The following is a 22,745-nucleotide window of genomic DNA, read 5'->3' on the forward strand; positions in this document are numbered from 1 at the left end:
AAGTTACGTACAGATACAGTTTTTACAATGGACCACTGCACTAACAAGCTGGCATACTTGTAAATGCACAGGAGGAAAGGCAGCTTTTCTGCAAGTAAATCAACGATTGACCTAACCCATGCAAATACTGCATATTTTGGGGATACATTAGGAATACTGTATATGAACAATGAATGATTTAGCGAATATCTATTTACATTCGTAAAAAATGACATTTTGAAATTTCAGGGATGAAGACACTCTTTTATAAATAATGCCTTTTTTTCCGTGACTGTGAGCTAAAACAGAAGGCACATATCATCCGCAGTACCTGGGCGATAATTATACGGTATTATTCCAGGGGTTTACAGGACACCCATCAAGGGAAGTGACGTTTAAGAGCTGCGGTATCCAGGCTTGTGATTGGCCTCGGGTAATCGTCGCTCTTCACACTGAAACCTGACTCGGAGCGCCAGACTCGGAAGAAATCGGAGATAGTGGGGTGACCCCAAAATCTAAGCCAACTATCTCCCCATGTAGCATTGAGAGAATCGTGGAAAAAAATGTCTGATTTCGAGGAGTTCGAGAAACAGCTGAGCGAAAACCGGCAGGGTGAGTTTGAAAGGATAGGTTTAATGGCTAGAGCCTGGTTTTGATCGCAAGCAAAAATAATTTGCTTTCTATTAGACCCATGTATACCCAGGTTTCAAGACATACACTAGTTCAGATTTAATATTGCTTCGAATCTGTTAAAGGCTAGCAATGCCCCCCCAAACAACGTGCTTTCGTTACTGCACCATTTCCATGCCTTAGGGAGTATGATGTTTATTTAGACTGGCTGTCCAGATGTGCTGAATGCCTTTTTGGATTGACGCTGGATCTGAAATAATTTCGATTCCACGGTAAAGTGCCTTTTGTAGGTAAACTATGCATTATGAATTATTGGTGTATCATATTATTTATATATATATATTACGTTTTAATAGTAGACTGTGGTAATATATGAAAATAATTTATTTTAACGTTATATTTTATCCTTTTGTTTATGAAAATGTATTTAAATTACGTTGGAAGGTAGCTGTAGAATAAAATATAGATTATTCTTGTCTGCCAAGAGGAGTTCAAGCTAATTTCTCTTCTGCAGAGTGAAGGCTCTGGTTTTGATAGGTGTCACAATGTTTTTCAAACAGGAGTGTATTCACTACTGTTCCTATTCCTCCCATCGTTTGTCATTGCTTGAGTACGTCCAATTTTTTTGACCTGTCTCGGATTCTAATACCATATCCAGTTCACTTCATTGTGAGGTAATCCGGCAAACTATTACGTGTTGCATTGCAAAGCACAGATCAGAATACTGAAAACTTTTATTGAAATGATCAATTTATGTACACATCATTCATTAGTTGTAACTTTAAAGTTCTCGGTTACATCATCTTCACAATACCTTCGGATAACCACTTATCCAATTCACAGTGACTCAGAGCCTATCCTGGCAAGCAATGGGCACAAGTTGAGATACTCCCTGGACAGGATGCCAGGCCATCACAGGGCACACACAGACACAAACACACTCACACCAGGGCCAGATTTACAGAAACCAGTTAACCTACCTGAACGTCTTTGAAATGCGGGAGGGAACCTTCATGAACATGGAAAGAACATGCAAACTCCACAGAGATAGCACCCCAGGAATTGAACTCGGAGCCCAAGCGCTGTGAGACAGCAATGCTAACCACTGTGCCATCCTAAAGCTCTGTTAAGGATATTCCAAATTTCATCTCGGCCACTGGGCCAGACCTGCAGTGCAGTTTGCAGTTCTGTGTTTAGTGCAGAATAAGAACACGACTGTCTGGCTTTGTTTGCTAGCAACCCCAAGACAAGAGGGCCATGTGGCTTCTTTCCCATGCTGCCTGATGAGTGTTCGGCTCAGGCAGCCTCAGCGCCGGCCTGGGAGCATTTCAGGGAAAGTGCGGACTGCCTCCTGCTGTATTTCTTTTTCTTTCCCCCCTGTTTTCTCTCTGCCCGGCTTCTTTAGAAAGGGAAAAAGAGAGGCACAAAAAGCGGAGCCGGAGCAGGTCGCGCAGCCGGAGCGAGAAGCACCGGAGCTGGAGCAAAGACAGAGGCAGCCGAGACAAGAGGAGCCGGAGCCGCGATCGCCAGAGCAAGAGCCGGGACCGGAGGAGCGGGTCTCACGAGCACAAGAAGCACAGGTACCCTGGGGTGCAGCTGTCAGCAGCCCTCCACTGAGGTGCTTTTGATGCAGTAAACCCACAGGCAGGAGGAAAGGTGTTTAGTGCAAGGATTTGGTGTCCGTATATCAGTAGTGACAAAAGACTAAAGGTAATCATTGAAAAGAACGTCCACCACGATTGTTTGTAGCTGTTAGGTGGCATGTGGTTCCTTATTCCTGTTAAACACCTCACCCATCCATTTGAGATCAACCTCAAAATGTCTAGAGCCCACATGTATTCAAACTAGTACCCCCTGTCCCCTTCATCTCTTTTGCCTGATTCTGTAGTGTAACAACTCAGAGTATTTCTACTATAGGGGAATCCTTCAAAACCACAGTCAAGTGCCCATTTGGACAAATTCTTGTGGTGATAGTGCACAGATAACATCTGAGTTAGTTAGCTTGATATGAGAATTCTTTATTTCCCATAATCTTGTAGGAGTCTTGTAGAAATCTAGAAAGACACTGCCTGGTCACCCAGAGGCACACATGACTACATCTCTGCTTGCTCTGACCTGTTGAGTGACCTGTGATATTTGAACTCACTGCAGTTACTCTCCCCGGAGGACACGCAAGAAAAGGACCTGCAGGTACTGGGATGTGCCTCCTCCAGGCTTCGAGCACATCACCCCATTGCAGTACAAAGCCATGCAAGGTACTGTCTGAGGTCCACTGCAGGTGTGAGGACAGAAGAGAAGGAAAATGAATTTGATGTACAGGAAAGGGGTGATTCAGCAGTGTCTATTTTTGTTCTGCAGCACTAGTTTACGATACTGAAATCTTTGCAGGTCTGTGGATCATGATCAAGCCTGCATGTTCTGGTTCTTAGCTGAAGGAGCATAATTAGAACCAGATCTGAAAGGTTTGCCCTTTCATTCCAATTCATTGTTTTAACAGATATGAAGACTGTGACTTCTAAAGTAAGGCAATTTTGTGTTTTGTAATGTTTTGCAACATTAGGATCTGAACTCTCTGATCTTAAATTGGTTTATTCTACCTGTTGGATCCAGTAAGACGTATAACCCCAAAAATGTTTGGCTGGCCAGAAGCTTAAGCTGTTCGGAAGGCTAGTTGTGTTTTGCTAGTGGGGTTTTTGGTCTTTTGTGCTACATGTTATCTTCTGAAGTTTCTCGGAAGACCTAAATCTTTTCTTGCAGCCGCGGGGCAGATCCCCACCATAGCCCTCCTGGCAACTTCAACAACCAGTGGAGTGGCCATAACGCCTACCCAGGTGCCCATAGTTGGCAGCCAGATGACCAGACAGGCCAGACGGCTCTACGTCGGCAATATTCCCTTTGGTGTGACTGAGGTGCGTGCCACAGGAAGTCTAAACTGTTGTGATCAAGGTTCACAGTGAATCAGTTGACAACATTTTTAGTCAGTGGGCCTCGTTGATACTGGGATGGGAAGCCTCAAAGGAAAACCAGATTGCTAATGTATGTGCTGTTGGTGTATTAGTAGGTGGTGCTCTTTGCTCTGCACCAGAATTTCTACATCCATGCCACAGCATGATGACCACTTTTGCTGTATTTTGCTGTAGCTGACAGCATTTGAATAAGATGTTAAGCTGAGGTCTGGAATACTAGTAAGTCCCATTTCACAGTGTGTAAAATAAGGGTGTTAACCTTGATGTCAAGAATGAAATCCATTCTGGGCGTGCATATTCTAGCCTCCCTAAAGTTCCCCCTTAATCTAACTGGTGCATCAGTGTCTGACATTTCCACCTGATCTTCTATAGTGAGTCTGCTGGCGTCACTCAGACAGGTGGTGCCCATTGGTGGTGGATTAAGTGGGTCTTTTCCTATGTGGGCTTTGGAATACTTTGCGATGGAAAGCGTTATGTTAATCCAAGGAATTTTTTAAATGGCATTGATTTCCTGGGAAATCCAGTGTTAAGTCTGATTTACAAGGGAGAGATATAGATATGCAAAAATGATCCTTAGGAGTTAAGATTGAGACAGCTGTTCCTCAACTACATTATTCAAAGTGCAACCTATTATATCAAAGCTTTTTTGTGCTTAGATAGAAATCGATGTTGGGCCTGGAATGGAGTGCTGAGTTTTTCTGCCTCAGTTAAATGAATGTCTGAAGAACGTTTGATTCTGTGTAGGAAGCCATGGCGGATTTCTTCAATGCTCAGATGCGTCTCGCAGGGCTGTCACAGGCTCCAAGCAACCCAGTGCTCGCCGTACAGATAAACCAGGATAAAAATTTTGCTTTCCTCGAGGTAAACCAACTTCTATCGCTCTCGTGATCCACTGGGGGTCAGCAGCTGCCAAAGACCAAATCCTCAGATTCTTTTTTAGAAAGGTGGGGTGGGGGAGGGATGTTTATTTTGTTCTTATTCTAACTTTGAAACTACTGTGAATTGGAATTGCAGATTCCTTAGCAACTGCTGCATCTGTCAGTGTCTCCCATTCTCTTTTCTCCACTTCTTTCCCTTCTGTTCCCCTCATCTTCCGCTGGCAGTTTATTTGTTCCGACTCTACGCTCCTACTTCTCACTCTCAGTCTCCTCTCCTGCACTCCTGCACTCCTGTGGAGGAACCAGATATCTAGACACTCCAGGACTGCACCTTTCCTGATCACCTGTTAGCGCCTTCAGACCTGCCTGCCCCTGCTGTAACTTCAAATTCAGGGATTCCCATGGTCTTTTATAACTTTGTTAGTTTATGTCGGATTTTATCTTTTAAAGCTTGTGATTCGTCTGTCTATTGCCGTGTATATACCCTGTATTACAATATGTATGCCCAGTTATTGTATTATTATTTTAATGTTTTTATTTGATTTATACACACTCCAGTCACATTGTAGAGATCATTGATTTTTTGGAAACATTCTGCACAACAGAATTTCACAGTGTCCCAGACTTGAACCACTAACTTATTGGTGCACATTGCAACCGCTGTCAGTTTGTGGCATCCTTCAGAATAAGTGTCATATCGAGTGGTGCTTTCATTTTGTCGGTGCAGTTCTAGTGCTTGCCATTCATTTGTTGACTTTCGAATTCTGTCCCAGTTTCGCTCAGTTGATGAAACCACACAGGCCATGGCTTTCGATGGGATAATATTCCAGGGTCAGTCCTTAAAAATAAGGAGACCTCACGATTACAGACCTCTTCCTGGCATTTCAGAGCAGCCTTCTTTTCATGTCCCAGGTATGTGAGATGCATCAATCTAAAGATTGCGTATGTGTCGACCTGGGCTACAACAAAACCTTCTGTCAGCCCCAAGAAGGTGCCCTTCAGTCCATCATGCTCTTTGTATTGCATGTAGCTGAATGCTCTAAGAATTGTGTCCATATGGATCATTAGGATAATTTCAACCTTGAAATTGAATCAGCTTCAACCACATTACTTGGAAGCAGGTTGCAGACCTGCAATTTCGGGCCTGATGCAAAAATCTAATGTATTTTTTTACTTAAGTTCAACTTGGAATTGCCATTTATTTTGTATACCAACCAAATCTGGACAGGATATTTTTAAGATATCTTATAAGAATTTTTGTTCTAATATATGCAATACCTGTACTGCACGTGGCTGCCAGTGAATTGGAGACATGCCTCTCTGACATGCTCAGCTCATTTTTAGACGTGGTGCCCGTTCCACAGAGCCCTGCAGGAGTGTCGGTCTCTCACTGACATTACTGCAGGAAGCCTGCAGCTGCCTGACAACTTGCAGGAAAGCCACACAGGTCCTGGCTGAGCAACAGCCGCTCGAACCCAGTGGTGCTCAGCCAGCTGGCTAGTGCTGCTTGAGAAACCCTAGTTGAAATCCACTACTGGTCTGACTGGAGAGCGAACCAGCAGTGTCTGGGATATACAGCAGAGTGTAGAGAGCCAGAGAAGCCTGACCAATTATCTTGCTAAAAAAAATGTGGTTTTCCATTAGGAATGTTTTTAATAAGTTAGATGCTCATGACATACCCAGACAGTAGAAACTCCTAATGCCCACTCCTTCCCTTTCAGGTGTAGTTTCCACAGTTGTGCCAGATTCCCCACACAAGCTGTTTATTGGAGGGTTACCCAACTATCTCAATGACGATCAGGTACTTATTAGTGTTGTGAAAAGTTGACTTGATTATGTGTATCTTCACTCACTTTCTCACCTGAGACCAGTCAAGTATACAGCAGGGTGTCCCAGTCCGGGTCTTCGTGACCCCAGCAGCTGCTGGATTTCTTACTGTATGTGCGTAGTTCAGCCCTTTGCTGAAGAAACTGTGAGATTAAGAGATCTTTTGAATTGTTTTGTCCTCAAAAAAGTTGCAGTTTTCAAGTTACTCACAAATAATAATATCTAAATTTAAAATCTCTTTAACATTTTAGAGCCTGGAAACAATAAGTACATGTTTAAATAAATGAGGAGTTCAGGTCAATAAATGAGCTCAGCTCGAACTGAAAATGGTAAATACAGGCGTAGCGAGGAGCTGGACTGTGAGGCTGCTGTATTCTAAAGTCCAGAATATGTCTAAAAAGTATAGTGTATGTGCTTGTGCTTTTATGATTTTTTTATTTCTTCTTGTGTGTTTTGCATGACCATTCATTATGTAGATCATGCTCAGCTTGGAGAAGTAGACATGACAGTTCCAAATACATTTCAGAATACAGTTTGACTGCTTGAAGAACATCATATAGTCCCATAACAGGTGCTTGAACTATTGTTTGTTGTTGCCCTGGTCCAGTTATGTGAAAACAAAACTGTTGATCTGTAACATGTAAGCAGGGGTGCCTACTGATCCAGCTGGTTCCTGACATCTGTAGCACAATCCCACCGAGTGGGTGTGAGGATGTGTGACAGGTTAATCCATTAGCCTGTAAACTCCGGAGCCCTGAATTCAAATACAGAGCCAAACGATGAACTAATCATCTCACGGATCCCCAGTGTACATTTAGAAATGAACCAGTTTCAGAAATGTTTCCAAGAGGAACTGGGTGAAAAGAAATTAATTGACAGACCTTATTTTTGTAACATTCCATTAGCGTATTACTAAAAACGGCCTGCTCAAATGAACAGTAGCTGTAGGTTTGAATTCATTTAAGTGATACTTTTTCAAATGCTTTTGTGAGAAAAAATGCATTCTAGCTCAATCTAGTTGGTGGGGTTTTAAATTAATTGTCCATTGTTTTAAAGTGTCACAAGTTCCAAGTGATAGCAAACATATTCTGTACACTAGAGTCAGAAAAAGCATAGATAACTTCAGCAGTTTTTGAAGTTAAAAGCCTTCAAAGACAAGAACTTTGAGGTTCTAGCACACTTCTGTGTTGTGCACTGAACATTCAGGACCTATTTAAAGAGACACTTAAGAGCACTTATATGACTAAAGTAATAAAACCGTATTCACTGTTGGCTGTGTTATCATACAATAATTTAATTCCATGAGAACTGGGCGTCCAATATAAAAATACAGATAGTTTTTGTTATGTTATTTCCTGCCTTATAACTAGGCTTGATCCTTTTTATGTATATATTATATCACCACAAAACTCTAGCCTTTTAATCTGAACTGTGTATTGTATTTCTTATTTAAAATTAGCTGTCTAACACATCTGACGTTACTGAACAAATTACAATTAGTTTTTCACCTTTTATAACCAAACCAACATAGCAGCCAAGCATTAAGAAACCTGTAAAGTCCATGTGAGTGTTCAGTTGGTAAGCATCTCCCTATCCTTGGAACCAAGTAGCTCATCACAAAACTTAAATAATTTGGCTGTTGTCCCAGTTTGACAAGGCAAAGTGATTCATGGCTGTGGCAGTGAGGATCAAAGCAATTCTGTTTAGAAACAGAGGATTGTTTCTTAATTATTTGTAGGTTAAGTATTTGGCTGGACCAAGATAAGAGTTACCATTAACAGACAGGCATCAAAGGCATTTAAGCAAAACTGTAAATTTTAAAAGGTGAGCAAAGGTGAACCAAAAAAACAGTTTAAAACTTGTATCCAAAACAGGCACTGAGTCTATGAGGTAAGAGAAGAATGTTTTTCATTTTTATTAACGGAATATGCTGGAAATGTCTGATTCTTTGGGCAATACCAATATGTTTAAATTGTACTGTATATTGCAAGGTTGAGAAATAAACAAAAGAAAAGCACTTAGGTACAACAGAACCCAAGCATGGCTCCATCCCAAAAGAGAAGGCATTTCTGTTCAAAGGGGAAAAGGGTGCGACTGTGTTTGTGGTGTGTGATAAACCTGGGTTCTGATCCAAGTCAATGTTAAATCTACAGTGAGATGAAATGGAAACCGTATGATTGTACCCTGGTGTTTTTTTGTTTTTTTTGCAGTCCTTGTTACTGCCTGATACTCACAGCTCTTTCATTTTTTGTTCCCCCACTTTGTCCCCAGCTAGGGGCCTGTAAGATCGTTAAGTCTTCGCTCATAATTTGTTCAGTAGTACTGATCTACTGCTGCCATGCCAACATGTAACACAAGGCAAGTAAGAGACCCTGACCCTCACATGGATACCCCTCTCTTGGTCAGCTGTTCTCCCTCACAGGTTCTGTCTCTCCAACCTCTTCTCTGGAGCTTTGCCTGGCTCTGAGATTAGCCCGGAAGGGACTGATTTCTCATTTGAAAAAAAGAGTTTAAAATAGGGAGAAAAACTCCTGAAATTCTTTTTCTGGTTTTGGGGTTTAGCTCTGGCAAAGATATTTACAGAAAATGTTCTAAAGGTAAGATATGAATGTCCATCTGGTATTGCCTGTTTATAAAGGTATGGGAAATGAGCATTCACTGGTTCTGGTCAGGATCATTTTTGTGAAATTCTGGGGTGAAAGCTTTTCTTTTCCTGCTTCACTGCATCTTCAATGCCAGTCCTTTGTTGGAAATTCCATCTATTTTAGTGCAAACATTATTTTTTAAAAAAAGGAAAAAATATTTTTTGCAACCAATGAGTTGTGCTTTTAAGGAGTGTTTTTTTTTTCAAGTCATTCAGAATATAGAAGCGAGTTGCAGTTGTAATTTAAGGGAAAACATGCAAAAAGGCACATGATTGTCATTACTATCATGATGAATTACTGTCATCCTGTCAGGTGAAGTCTTTTCTAGTTACCTGCTACTGCAGCATTGCATTTTTCTACAAGGAGTAGAAACAGTATGTTCAGAGTATTTTGTCTTTGCTCCCAGTTTTAGAAACTGAATATTGAATTAATATACAGTACACTGAATTTATTTATTGGCTGTTGTTTTATTTAACTACTACTTATACTTTCATGACAATTGTTATGTACACACCTATCACACAAAACAGGCCAGGCTGAATACCTTCCTCATACTCTGTACTCTCCTTCAATTGCTTGATTCCCTGAAATGTAGCAAGAATGGGTTGTCTTGTTTTTATTTTGGGGGGATATTTGTTCAGTTTAGTTTTCATATCTGTTTTTAAGAAATAATTTTGGGAAACAAAAATAAGGTCCTGGGTTGAACATCACATTGGTCAAAATGTGCTGATAAATTAGCCTTTTTGTTGTAGTTTTATAATTTTGTAATTTATAATTTCATATATTTGTATAAATTGTGTTGTAATTTTGTAATTTGATGTAGTTGAATTGTCTGGTGCAATTGGTATTTAGCACATTGTGTGTTTCTTTGGACTGTACTGTGTAGATTTTTGTTGAATAGAACTGGAATCATGTTTATCTGATGTAAGGTATATTATTTATTGAATTCTGAGTTATGATTTGAGTGAATTTCTTGTGCTACTGGAGGTTAGACAGCAAGCACATTTATTAGCATAATAATCCTGCTTTTTGTGCGAATAAGGATTGAAGAGTTACAGATAAATACAAAAATGTTTCAACTTTTTACACTTTTTTTCACTAGAGCTAGTTTCTAGTTTCCAAAATGACAAACCTGCGCAGCTGTTTGTCTGTACTGTGGTGTTGCAAAGGTCGTGCTAGACACAGCCTTGATTCTGTCACACGGCAGGTGCAAGACTCCTACTTCTTGACCTTTGAGAGAGAGATTGTATCGTAATTGTCAGATTGAGCTGGGCATCTATGTCAGGGAGACTTCCTCATGTTTTCTTTCTATTAGGGGGTTTAGAAAATCAGGATACTGAGGTAACTATACCGTCAGAATTTTGGTAACAAATCCCCAAACAATTTTTTTTTGTTCTCTGATAAAAATGCAATCTGTGGTACAGGAAGGGGAGATGGTCTGTAGAAGCAAGTCTCATTGTGTCTAGGAAGGAACAAGCAGTTTACTTATTGAAAAGTAAATCTGACCATAATGGGCCCTGAATGTTTCTGGCTTCATTGATCTGGTTAAACATTACCCTTCTGAAAGTCACCAGAGTATGAGTAGACATTGGATATAATTGTAGCATTGCTTTAAGGAGAACAATTAATGTATTTTTTGTTTTTTTTAACACTTAAAGGTATTTCACCTAATCTCGTCAATGCCATTGTGTTGTATCAAAGTATTTTAACATGACTTTCATCAGTATGTGGAAAAAAGCCTTATAAAATACTGGTCACAGCTAGAATCTGAGGAATCTGTTGCAGTTCTCCATTGGGAATGTCATTGCTTTGTTTTGCTGTTTGTTGTACAGGTAAAGGAGCTCCTGACATCATTTGGCCCTCTAAAGGCTTTCAACCTAGTGAAGGACAGCGCCACCTCACTGTCTAAAGGTTATGCCTTTTGTGAATATGTCGATGTCAGTGTTACTGACCAGGTAGGACTGGAGGTATTGAATTGCATTTCATTCGTTATACAGGGGGTCCCTTTGAATAGTGCATTGTGTATGTTCAGTACACATGAAGATGAAAGCAACACAGAATAATACTTTCAAATCCACCTTTTATGTACCGTATAAGTTATTATATTATTTTAGTATTGTTCTGGGAATAATAATTATAATTAAATATTATAATAATTCATAAAGTTACATTAAATAGTGAGCATATGATAAATGTAAAGTTGGAGAATGTATATGTCTGAGGTCAGAACAAGTCAATGGCGTAAAAGCGGGGATGCCTGTCCATTGATTATCCTGATACTGCGAACCTGTTCTTCATATCTGAAAAGAATATCAGGAATCTACTGTAGCAATGACTGTTGTTTTGTTCATGTGTAGGGTGTTATACCAAAGTGTCATTCATTTTTATAGTCGCAGATGGGTGGGGTTTTGTCTTGTGTGCTGCTGTCCCAGTTAAAACACAGGGTGGTTTCTAGCTGTAGACTTAAAAAACTGAAATCTCAATCCTATCTAAGACTTTGTAGGCTGTGATTCTGGCTTCTCACAGATAAAGTAAAAAAATATTTTTGTTCTAAAGCCAGAACATGAACATTAAGGGCTTAAAAGAGTTCTTTATAGCCTCTTAAGACAGGAAGGTTTTCTGAAAGACAGGTAGGTGTTTGGTTTTGAAACGACAGAGCAGACTAGATTCAAAATATACTAAGTTTTTGTTGTGATATTTTCTTCTGTAAGGCACGAACACCTTCACATTTGCACCTTCAACACCTTCACCTGTGACCAACTCATTTTACAAAAGCATCACTGAGCACCAGCCCGATTTCTTCCGCACTGCCTTGTGTTCCCAGGCTGTGGCAGGACTGAATGGCATGCAGCTGGGAGACAAAAAACTCATCGTTCAGAGGGCCAGCGTAGGGGCGAAAAATGCGAATCCAGTAAGTGTTGCATATCTGCACCATCTGAAAAAACGAAGTGCGAAAAAAGAACCACACTTGCTTTATTTGCATATGAGACAGTTTAGATTTGCAAATAAAAACAGAATATTTTAGGTTGGGAACTTGGGGGCTTTCATTTACACATAAGTGAGAAATAAACTGAAAAGAAAGCCTCTTCTGGGTGCATCAGCTTTTGAATTTGCACACCATGTCAGTTATATTTTGTTTGTTTTTTTCATTATTTTTTTTCTAATGCAAACAAACAGCACTTTGACTGCCCCTATTATTTACAATACTTATCGTTCCTGTAAACTGATGGAAGCAGCTGGAGGTGGAGGTGAGCATGAGAAGGAACAAGCTCTATGGCAGTAATAGCACCTAGGGCCATTATGGGTAATACAAAATTAGTAAAAAAAAAACTAAAATACATTCTGAAATTTCCCAGCGTGTTTTGGGCAGCACAGATAATACCAAATCAGCTTCCCTGTACCACGTCATGGTAAATATCTATTAAAGTTAAACTGCCTTCTGAAAACAGTCGCTCAGTGCAGGGAAGTGGTCAGGTAAAGCAAATTAGTGGGGCAAGCATTTTGAAAATCTTTATGGTGACTGGTATAGAAGCCATACTCTCTCCTTTGGTTTCTTGAAGTCTTTTGCTTGTTTTCCAGTAAACATTGCATTAATTGTTGATGCAATTACAGTTTCTTTTCCACAGTACATCTCCTTTTATGAAGTGCCACAGTGCCCGTTTTTCCGATATCTTTCACTAGGGGTAACATGCTCTTAACAACGTACATCGGAAATCTTTCTAACAATAGCAGAACAATTTGAATTGAATCCCAAATGCAACGGCTACCTCTCTAAAATTTGTCTGAAGCTCCGTCTTGATGGCTTACGTACTTATGAAAATACGAGCGTCTCTGCAGGACAATCTGCAGCCGCCATCTGTATGACATCTGCCATCTCGGACTCTGACTGCTGCAGTCGGCTGGCATTTCTGACACGAAGAAATCATCCACAAGAGTCAGAGGGGGCTGAAAGCCGAACTCTTGAAGTAATCTGGTTCATGCTGCTTGCATAGTCATGGCATCGAAAGATCTTTAGATTTTTATTGATGCCATGACTAAATGGGCCTGTAGGATTTGTGATGCAGGGGTTACTACCCATGGCACACACTAATGCAGACAGTGAGACAGCATGGAATGGTGTAGGGTGGGCAAAACAGATTGAGCCCAGCTGTTGACCTGTAAAAGCGTGGCTCTAACACTGCTTGGCGGGGCTACTCCATTGCAGTCTGCCATCATCGAGGCCCCAGTGACCCTGCAAGTGCCCGGCCTGCAGGCCCTGCAGAACACAGGGATCCCCACGGAGGTGCTCTGCCTGCTCAACATGGTGATGCCGGAGGAGCTGGTGGACGACGAAGACTACGAGGAGATCCTGGAGGACATCCGCGAAGAGTGCTGCAAGTACGGGAGTGTGCGCTCGATCGAGATCCCTCGCCCAGTGGATGGCCTGGAAGTGCCAGGGTGTGGAAAGGTGAGGTGTTGGCGTTGCTGTCCAGCATTTGCATGTATGGTTCAGAGCTGCACGGCTCCACGGAGGTTAGGGCAGCTGTCTCATAGCTCTTGGGTCCCTGGGATTGCCTAGGGCACCTTCTGTGAGAAGTTTGCATGTTTCCCCCATGCCCATGTGCGTCTTCTCTGGGTGCTCCAGTGTCTTCTCAAGTTTCAAAGACATGATTTTCATGTTCATTACCATGATGTACAGTAGTCTGCTGAAACTTAAAAAAGTCAGGAGTGTTTTTTTTCCCTTTGTGTCTTAAGTGCGTAGTTACAAAACATGCTCTGCACTTGGATTTCCTTCATCTTAAAATCCCACGTGGGAGGATTGGCAAACACTGTAGAAGGAGCAACTCAAATTTTAAAAAAAAGTTTTAGGTGAAATTTGAGACATTTTGGGAAGATGACTGGGCAGAAGACAGAGGATCAGGATCACACACCTGAGTGCTTGCCTTCAGATAGTAGCTGCAACAGCTACCCCAGCTTGAGAGACACGGGGGCTAATGGCGGCCATACAGGATACAGATAATGAAAATGATGTTGTAATGTAATGAAATGAGGGTTGAAGCGTCCACACTTGAACACTTGGATGATTGAGGTATAAAAAATATTTACCATGCTAACCAACTATGCAGACAAAAAAGCTTCTTGAAAGACTTCTTAGAAATTAGTACCGGGAAGTGCAGAGCGGGGTGAATAAAAAGGCTTGGTCTCACTCCTTTGGCCAGTTATTAAAATAGAATGCCTGAACACTCACTGCTGCCTCAAGGCATTTCCTCTCATTAGTCTTTGAACAGAGTGCTATGGAACGGGTTCGTTAACATGACAGTGGTTTAGGCTAAAATAAGAACAGATGTATCAGGTAGAGCTGCTGCCTCACAGCTCTTAGCTCCCCTAAATTCATGTTTGCTCTGGAATACCTTCAGTGTGTAGTTTGCATGTTCTCCTCAGTTTCATGTGCGTTTTCTCCAGGTACTGTACTCCCATTCCTTCACATAGTGCAGTGGACTGGTGCTCTGTCCAGGGTGTGTTTGTGCCCTGCAGTGGGCTGGTGCTCTGGGGTGTGTGTGTGCCCTGCAGTGGGCTGGCGCTCTGGGGTGTGTGTGATCTGCAGTGGACTGGTGCTCTGTCCAGGGTGTGTTTGTCCCCTGCAGTGGGATGGTGCTCTGGGGTGTGTGTGATCTGCAGTGGGCTGGTGCTCTGGGGTTGTGTGCCCTGCAGTGGGCTGGTGGTCTGGGGTGTGTGTGTGATCTGCAGTGGACTGGTGCTCTGTCCATGGTGTGTTTGTCCCTTGCAGTGGGCTGGTGCTCTGGGGTGTGTGTGATCTGCAGTGGGCTGGCGCTCTGGGGTGTTTGTGCCCTGCAGTTGGCTGGCACTCTGGGGTGTTTGTGCCCTGCAGTGGGCTGGCGCTCTGGAGTGTGTGCGTGATCTGCAGTGGGCTGATTCTCTGGAGTGTGTGCGTGATCTGCAGTGGGCTGTGCTCTGGGGTGTGTGTGCCCTGCAGTGGGCTGGCACTCTGTCGGGTGTGTGTACACTTAGGATGTGTCGTCCCATCTTGCAGCCTGTGCCTGCTGTCTAGCTCACTGTGAGCCTGTGACAGAAACGCTGGTACTGAAAATGAATGAACAGATGGAAAAGTACAGAGAGTCTCTCCAACAAATCTGATATGAATCATGAACAAATTAAAACCTTAATGATTCATATAATATTTTTTACCTTTAAAAAAGTATTACACCATGTTGTGAGGATGAAACGACCTCAGCAGAGCTACATAATTCCTGCTTTTTTTCTTTTTTCTCTGCAGATCTTTGTGGAGTACGTGTCAGTGTCAGAGTGCCAGAAGGCCATGCAGGCGCTAACCGGACGGAAGTTTGCTAACAGAGTGGTTGTTACAAAGTACTACGATCCAGATATGTATCACAGACATGAGTTCTGATTGCAGTGGGAAGGAACTGAAAGGCTGCTATTGAGATCTCAGCTCCTCCCAAAGAGTAAACTGGGGATTGCAAGTAGTACAAACTTAACCATTTCCTTGTGCAGTCTTCCTCTTTACAGTACAGCACAGTACATTATACAGATAGATATACAGATTTTAAAAAGGGAATTATTATGTACTTTTCCCTTTCTCCTGATATCCAACATTTGATCTACAGGCAATATCGTTTCTGTGCAGTTAATGACTTGTAATAAACAAGATTATTAATCTTTCTAAGGACATTATGTTGAAATGTTGTTTCATGTTGCAATAATTAGGATCGTATTTGCTTAGAATAAAGTTGACCCTTGGTGTTTTCTTCCATAAAAAAGTGTTAATGTTTTGCATAACGAGAGTGACTAATCTTTACAAAGAGAAGTATTTAAAGAAACTGAAGTACTGCAGATTCCATCTCTCTCCAACACAAGCTGAACATCCTGTATTAACTTTATTCTTTTTAGCTTTTTGAGTAGAACACTTATTTATAAATAGAAATGCAAGAAATCATGAAATTTGTTTTTTTGCACTAGTTTAAGTAAACTAACCTTTTAGTTGACTGTACAGCTATTACAATAAAGCATGGTACAGCCGCAATTTCTAAACAAAGTTCATGCAAATTTTATCAAAATAACTGTGTAGCTCTTAGACACTTGTCCACTGAACCAGTCTGCTTTGTTTTCACAGTACAGAGAAACATGTCTTTGATTGCAAATGAAGGGGGGCTGTGTTTTAGCACAGCCTTGACTCATCCGGCCCAATAACATACAGTACTGTACCTGTGGAAATGAACGAAATGGTTCTGTCGTGTTGAGCCTTGAAGATAAACTGTAGTACTTGGCGGTTGGTTCTGTTTTGCTATTTGCCATACCACTCGTCGCCACTAGGGGATGTGGAAGTGACGTTCAGGCAAAAGGCACCTTTTTTCAGATGTTGAAGAAGTAATAGTCATTGATACTTCTTTAAATAAAATTGTAAGTGTATGTTTTTTTTTAATATGAGTGGATATTAGATGATCTTCGCTTTTTCTAACTCTTAACCTGTCACTGCCATGCCTTCAATAAATTCTTGCATATTTATAATGTTTTGGTGATTTTTTTCTTCGTTTTCGATGCCAAACTGTATCTTATTTTTTCTAAGTAAAAAACTGGACTGATGCTCATTCGTTGGTTATTGTGTCCCCTTGTTTATTTTTGTAGGACACGTAATGTTATATTGCGTTGATGTATATTTTGTGCAATGGCCTTTGAGCAATTAAGACTTTCGTCTTTATGTGAGCTGTATGACACCATTACAGTTGAGTTATATTAAAGGTTGTATTAACCTTTTCAGGCGTACGACTTCACTCTTAGAATACTGTTCTATTTATTGTGCGTAACTAGGTCAGGTCTTCATATGGGTTCAGCGTAACCAAAAAGGACCATTTTCATGCACCAAGAAAAATACATTACCATGCAGTAAATACTTTTAAATAATTCAACGGAGAACAGGAACAGGTGGATTTTTTAAAAAAAGTTTGCAATGTTTAAATTTATTTCAAACATAACACCTCAAATTCCCTTCGGGATCAATAAAGTTATCTACAGTATTTAACCGTGCCGCACGGTGTACATTTTTTACATTACGCAATATTCAGGCCCCTTCTCTGAGATGCTTTTACAGTCTGTGATATCTTGCAACCAGATGGGAAATTAGTACAGAGGTGTTAATTTACGATGTTCTTTTTTTGCTATCTCAGACACATTATTCTTTGTATCAAAATACTACACCTTGTTTATCATTTATGTGGCATACTAGTTTCCCAATGGTTTGTTTAGCATTTATTCTACCGTCTATGCACTACATGGATTGCATCCCCTACGTATCCTTAAAACTGCTGGGTGTGCTTTTTTACGTCCGCTTCGCCGATGGCATTATAGATTACCGAGGGGTGTAAACTGATTTCAGCGGGGCTGTTGCAGAGGCCAGTAGTGTTTGTCGGCCAGCCCTGGGTGAGAGCCGGGACGTAGGAGTCACATGGCCTCCCTAATTCGCTCCAGCTCCTCTCTCCAATCGCCCTGACCTCTGTCATTAGCAAGATGGCGTTCTGGAACACTCTCGCGAGATGCCATGAAATTCCAGCAGCAAATCTGTGAGCCTGCGACCCTCCTCCATTGGGAAAGGGGGAAAAAAAAGGGAAGACAGGGCTTGGGACGTAGTAACGGAAACAAAAACAACGAAAAAAGCCTCTACATATCAATATAATCAAATCATCGGGCGAGAGCCCACGCCTCCGCTTTGCAGTTCTCAGCAATGGTTCAGCGGGAGAAGACGAATACCCCAAGAAGGATCCGAATTGCTGAAGAACAAGCCCTTAAATAGCAGATTTCGGGGAGTGTGGATTTGAATAAGAAGAGGCAGGGAAAACTTCATTAACGAGTGCCACTGACTGGATCCCCCCCCTCCCAGCCGCTCTTTCTCTGGGTCGACAGTACCAATGGGATCGGTGTATCCGGTGGGGGGAACCGCAACGACTCGGGATTGCAAGAAACGATAAGCAACTGTATGTGTTCACTGGTAGCCGAGTAACATAATTCAGTGGACCACACGATCGTACGTAACGCTGTCGGCTGGTGGAGGCAGGCCATGGATTGAGCTGAGAGCAGCCGCAGGTAACTGGCAAGCGAGAGCAGAGGACCCTGTCAAAGCCGCCCAGAGCCCGTGGAAATCCGGCTGGCTGGAACAAGTGAAGTCCGGTCGGCATTTGGATCATGCATCGGATTGCAAGGCCCTTGTTCCAAGTTGGATAAAGCGTATTTCGGAAAGGGTGCGAGAAAGAAGAATATATCGATTTTGTTTTCAGTTCTTGTGATTCCATTTTAAGTATTGCGTGAATTTTTCGTTGGGGGGCATCGGGAACAAAACAACATGTCTGGAGTCAAGGAAACCCCTTGCAGGAAGTTTCAGGCGAACATTTTTAACAAAAGCAAATGTCAGAACTGCTTCAAGCCGCGGGAGCTTCACCTCTTGACCGATCAAGATTTGAATCAGGTAATTCATTTGGTTTACAATGGAAATAAATGAGTTTGCCGTCAGGTGCTGGAACAAATGGGTTTTGTACAGACTTGAGCCTCTCCGTACAACAAAGCTGTCAGCGCAGCGGAATAAAGTCGCTGTCATCTGCAGCTGCTGGTAATAGTAAAGGTTTGTAGGTTAATGGTGTCAGATTGATGGGGCTCGACTGGACTGTCTTGTCTCCGATAAACCCTTCGTTGGAAGTTTCTGTTAGTTGTTTTAAAAGTGTTGAATCTTGCACCAGATCAGGCGCGGGGACTGTTACTGTCAACGTAATGTCTAGTAATAAAATCTTGTATTTTATTTTAATCCAGCGGTGCAAATTTCGATTCCTTTTGGCGCCGTGAAACCAATATGAGCGAGATCCCGGTATCGGGCAGGGGACGTGCTGGCTGAGCAATTCGGACACGTGTAGCGAAGAGACAGGCTTGAGAAATACAGATGTTACCGGTTGTAGCTACTTCACGCAGCTGTCTTCCCTGAGAGCAAAGAAGCGTTCGAGACGGTAGCAAAGACATTACATTTTTGAAGTGTGCGTGACAACATTATAAGGTTGTTTTATGTTTAAAGACTCCACTGTGATGTTTACTCGTACAGAAAGAGGCCACATATATAGCGTTGTATTGAATGTTAAGCTTTTTTACGAGTCTCTTTTATATTGTTAAGTGGTATCTTAAACAGCTGTATTTATAGTTCCATGTTAATAACGGTTTAACTGGAGATCGATAATGCCTAATCGGTCATTATTTTTATTTTATCCGAGGGAGCGGATAATCGTGCGACAGCCTAGGGAGCGTTTTTTTGACTTACCGTAGCCCTTGTTCCTCTAATATAAAATGAGTGACCCACATTGACTGGACATCCTCTGTAAATACCGAAGGATTTTTACTTGTCACAACATGGTTCATTTCTAGTTCATTACACCCCTAGTTCTGCACTGTGCCGAGTCTTTGAATTTAGGGATGACAAGGGCCAGATGGAATAGGCAATGCTCTTGCGCACAGCTACCTAAAACACTAAGTCAAAATGGAAAGATAACATACAGTTTCCCATTTCAGTTGTTTGAATAAGTAGTTTATTTGGAAGTAAAAACGCCCAAGCATGTTTATTAAAATTTTCATTTCATTTCATTTTTTTCTGACATTTTGTACAAGTCCCAGAACAGTCAGATGACTTTAGCTGGGACACATTCAAAATGATAGCCAGGTTACTAATATGCTGTGAAAGTTTACTAGAAATCTTAAAATTGCTCATACAGTATATACCGTTACCTTTGGTCAATTACAAGACACATGTACAGTAAGTCTTAGCTTAATTACAAAGTTATGATATATGGAAAATTGATGTCTTTTTTTTAAAAACAACCAACATGGCTTTCTTAAACCATCCCATAAAATAAAGTGTTAAGCAGTTATACTTCACAGTATGTCTGTTAAATATGTTCAGAGGTGTGACAGTTGTTTTGAGCAGAGGCGTTTTTGAAAAAGAGGATTAATTGGAAGACTCTGTAAACATCCTCAAAGATAATTTGTTCTTCAAATGCCCAACATGACTAGTGCTTCATGTAGGAATAAAAAAACAACACAGACTGCACAGTATGTGGTAGAGCTCTTACTTTCAGTGATCTCATCCTTTTGATTAAGTGAAACAGAGAGAAGGAGCCAGTATACTACTGTGTACAGTATACTACTGTAGAAAAATAGTCATCTTTATCATCACTTTCAATGACTGCTGATTCGATTCGGGCAACTAGCATCTTTGGGAAGCATTAGATACAAGGCAGCATATCCCCTGGATGGGCTGCTAGTTCATTACAGGGTACACACTGACACAAAACATGCATACCTTCGCACCAAATTTCCCATAAGTCAGTTAACCTACTAATATGTCTTTACACTGTGGGAGGAAACTGGGGCCGCTGGACGAAACCCAAACAAGCAACATACTGTACAAACTCCTTGCAGATAGCTCCGCAGGAACAGAACCCAGAGCCCCAGCACTGGTAGTCAGAAATGCTAACCACAGCGCTACCGTGCTGCCCCCGTAGTAGTAATAATAAATGTTATTTTATGTAGCACCTTTTAAAAGCAGAACAGTGCCAGACATAACTAGCAAAATCTGAAGAAACTTGCTCTTTTATTTAGCCTTGTGTCCTGTGCTTTTGGAATTACTGGCCTGTACCAGTCGTTTCCAAGTCAGTCCAGCAGCAGATCCTCTCTACAGTGCTCTGCTGCTAGATGTGGAGTCACATCTTGCCTACTTCTGTTGGAATGGCAGGCGTGCAGTGCACTACTGTGTGCTGTATACAGCAGATACAAGCGCTGTATCTGTGTGTGCAACCTGTCTCTTCTCTTGTCTTGTTAGTTAGTAGTGCAAGAACACAGCTTAGTTTATTGGTGCTAAATGACAAGATAAGAGGCAAAGTGTAATAATAGGGGTATGAATTCTTTTTAAGGGGAAAACAAAGGTGGAAACAAGATATCCATTAACACAATTTCAAGGTTTTAAGGGATTTTATGTTTTTACCATGTTGCTTTTTAGTATTATTTGGAAACACCTCACTTTCCATATTCTCCCACCATTTTTTAGATTGTGATTGCAGAGTGGTGTCTTCAAAGCTTGTGTGATTTAGTTTCATTTTTTCCCCATTTTCTTTTTTTTTATTTTTCTCCCTGCCTCTCTTCCATTTTTTTTCTTTCATCTAATCTCTTTCCTGCAGGAACGCCTCTATTGCCTAAAGCCAGCAAACAAACAGAATTGGTATAGCTGGCAAACTAATGCATTTTAGTCAGAAGTGCCTTCTTAAAATCTGTTTTTAAAAAAAAAGCCTAACGAACTAACACAGAGAAACTATTTACATCTTGAGGTAATGAAAGTTTTGAATGCCAGGAAGCTGTTCAGCCCATTAGTGCCTGTTGTAGTTCCCTCTAATTGATCCCACAGCTTAATCCAGACAGTCCTGTGAAGGATCCCCCAGTAGGCAAGGAGTGCATGCCCTTAGCCCCCTGTGGCAACGTCAGCATCCTGCATCTGTGGAGCACTCTGGGTGTGAGTATCAAGAATAACCCTTTCCTAGCCAGTTCAGGAGCAGTGCTTCAGTGTTCACAGTGCAGTCTCTGTGTGGGATGCACGGGAAGAAAAAAAACAGCTCTGAATGAGGATAAGAAACCAGATGAGGATAAAAGGGTTGCCAGGTTTCTTCTGGCCGTCTTGAGTACTGCATTTGATGGGCAACTCTTCCGTCCATCGATTAGTAATAGAGCTGCCGTTCCTCACCCGGGTCACGGCAAGCCAGTATCTTTCTCAGACGTACGCAGCAAAATGGTGAGCTGAGACCACAGGGCTTTGACAGGACAGCAGTCGAGTGCAGGACTGACACAGCCTTGCTTAGGTCAGTCTGCTCTGTGAGGAAAAGAATGAAACTGGTTATGATTTTGCCTTTTTAGGAAAAAGACAATTTATGGAGGTGAATACTTAGCCCATTAAAAACAATTCTGGTACAATTGTGTTTGAGTTCACTGTTCTGAGCAGTCCTTTCCCTATCTATGCTATTATTTATAAAATTTATAAAAGAAGCCCTCTTACCTAATAAGGCTTATTTTACCTTCTAGGTCACCATGTTTTACAGTGTTCTAGCACATTTGCTCTTGGGTTTGTGACTGCAGTTTTAAGAATGAGTGCCTTTAGCCATGTTTTGGCTATACTTGCTCTCCTTGCTGAACAAGGCTTTTGGGAATCTTGAGCAAGCTACCCAGCCATGTGGTTGAAACTCTGGCTTCTTTCAGGACACGGCTGGACAGGATCCTTTGGATCAATCGCCTGCTTCCTACCAAACCAGCTAGATGGGCGAGTCTCCTCATCTCGTTTGTAATCTTCCTTATGTTCTCATAACAGGGAGTGAAAGGATGAATCATTACGTTGAGGCTGAGGTCATGTCTGCAGAAATCACAAAACACACATCACATAAAAAATCTGAAGTCTGGTGAAAAAACTCGTCTTCGTATTTGCTGTGGACTTAGGGCTCCTGTGTTTTACAGTGGTTTCCAGGCATTGTAGGACTGTATTTCCAATGTAGTAATCGTACAGAATAATACTTATTATTCCCAATGTGTACAGGCTTTGGGAAGTCTGCCCACTTCCTAGTAAGAAAATTAGATGGGCAATTTAGCCACAGTTTCTCTACCGGGAAAATTACCTAATTGTCCCTGAAGAGATAAGAGCACTGCTGTTTTTCAAGATATAGCATTCATGTTTTTTGCTGTTTTCACACTGGATTTTGGAAATGCCAACATTTTGTAAGCCTGCTCATTTTTTAAGTCAGGGT

At 41.5% G+C, this 22,745-nt stretch overlaps 2 protein-coding genes across 6 annotated transcripts in view; both read left to right on the plus strand.

Moving 5' to 3' along the window:
• Positions 1-362: 362 nt before the first annotated feature.
• On the plus strand, positions 363-16,449 carry LOC102693098 (splicing factor U2AF 65 kDa subunit). 2 transcript variants are annotated; one of them, XM_015356490.2, is made up of 11 exons: positions 363-591; positions 2,015-2,189; positions 2,761-2,864; positions 3,367-3,518; positions 4,320-4,436; positions 5,227-5,365; positions 6,175-6,254; positions 10,758-10,892; positions 11,750-11,836; positions 13,130-13,372; positions 15,200-16,449. In XM_015356490.2, the coding sequence occupies exons 1-11, from the start codon at positions 543-545 to the stop codon at positions 15,329-15,331; spliced, it is 1,413 nt and encodes a 470-aa protein (XP_015211976.1). In that variant the 5' UTR covers positions 363-542; the 3' UTR covers positions 15,332-16,449. The 2 variants fall into 2 exon arrangements, with proteins under 2 accessions (XP_015211976.1, XP_006635146.1); XM_006635083.3 differs by having other exon boundaries at positions 365-591; positions 10,758-10,880.
• Positions 16,450-17,379: 930 nt separating this feature from the next.
• Positions 17,380-22,745, plus strand: part of mprip (myosin phosphatase Rho interacting protein) — a 75,041-nt gene continuing 69,675 nt past the window's right edge. For 3 of the 4 annotated variants that reach the window (XM_015356335.2, XM_015356334.2, XM_015356336.2), the window contains exon 1: positions 17,380-18,397. In XM_015356335.2, the coding sequence (XP_015211821.2) occupies positions 18,275-18,397 (123 nt within the window). In that variant the 5' untranslated portion in view covers positions 17,380-18,274. The remainder of the gene's footprint in view (positions 18,398-22,745) is intronic. The other variant, XM_015356337.2, reaches the window with a different exon arrangement.

Source organism: Lepisosteus oculatus, chromosome 9 (genome assembly GCF_040954835.1).
Source record: "Lepisosteus oculatus isolate fLepOcu1 chromosome 9, fLepOcu1.hap2, whole genome shotgun sequence".
Lineage (NCBI taxonomy): Eukaryota > Metazoa > Chordata > Actinopteri > Semionotiformes > Lepisosteidae > Lepisosteus > Lepisosteus oculatus.

Coding starts and splice junctions, on each gene's coding strand:
- LOC102693098 (XM_015356490.2), top strand. CDS start 543: ATGTCTGATTTCGAGGAGTTCGAGAAACAGCTGAGCGAAAACCGGCAG. Junction 10,893..11,749: donor CTGACCAGGTAGGACTGGAG/GTATTGAATTGC, acceptor TTGTGTTCCCAG/GCTGTGGCAGGACTGAATGG. Junction 11,837..13,129: donor GGGCGAAAAATGCGAATCCA/GTAAGTGTTGCA, acceptor ACTCCATTGCAG/TCTGCCATCATCGAGGCCCC.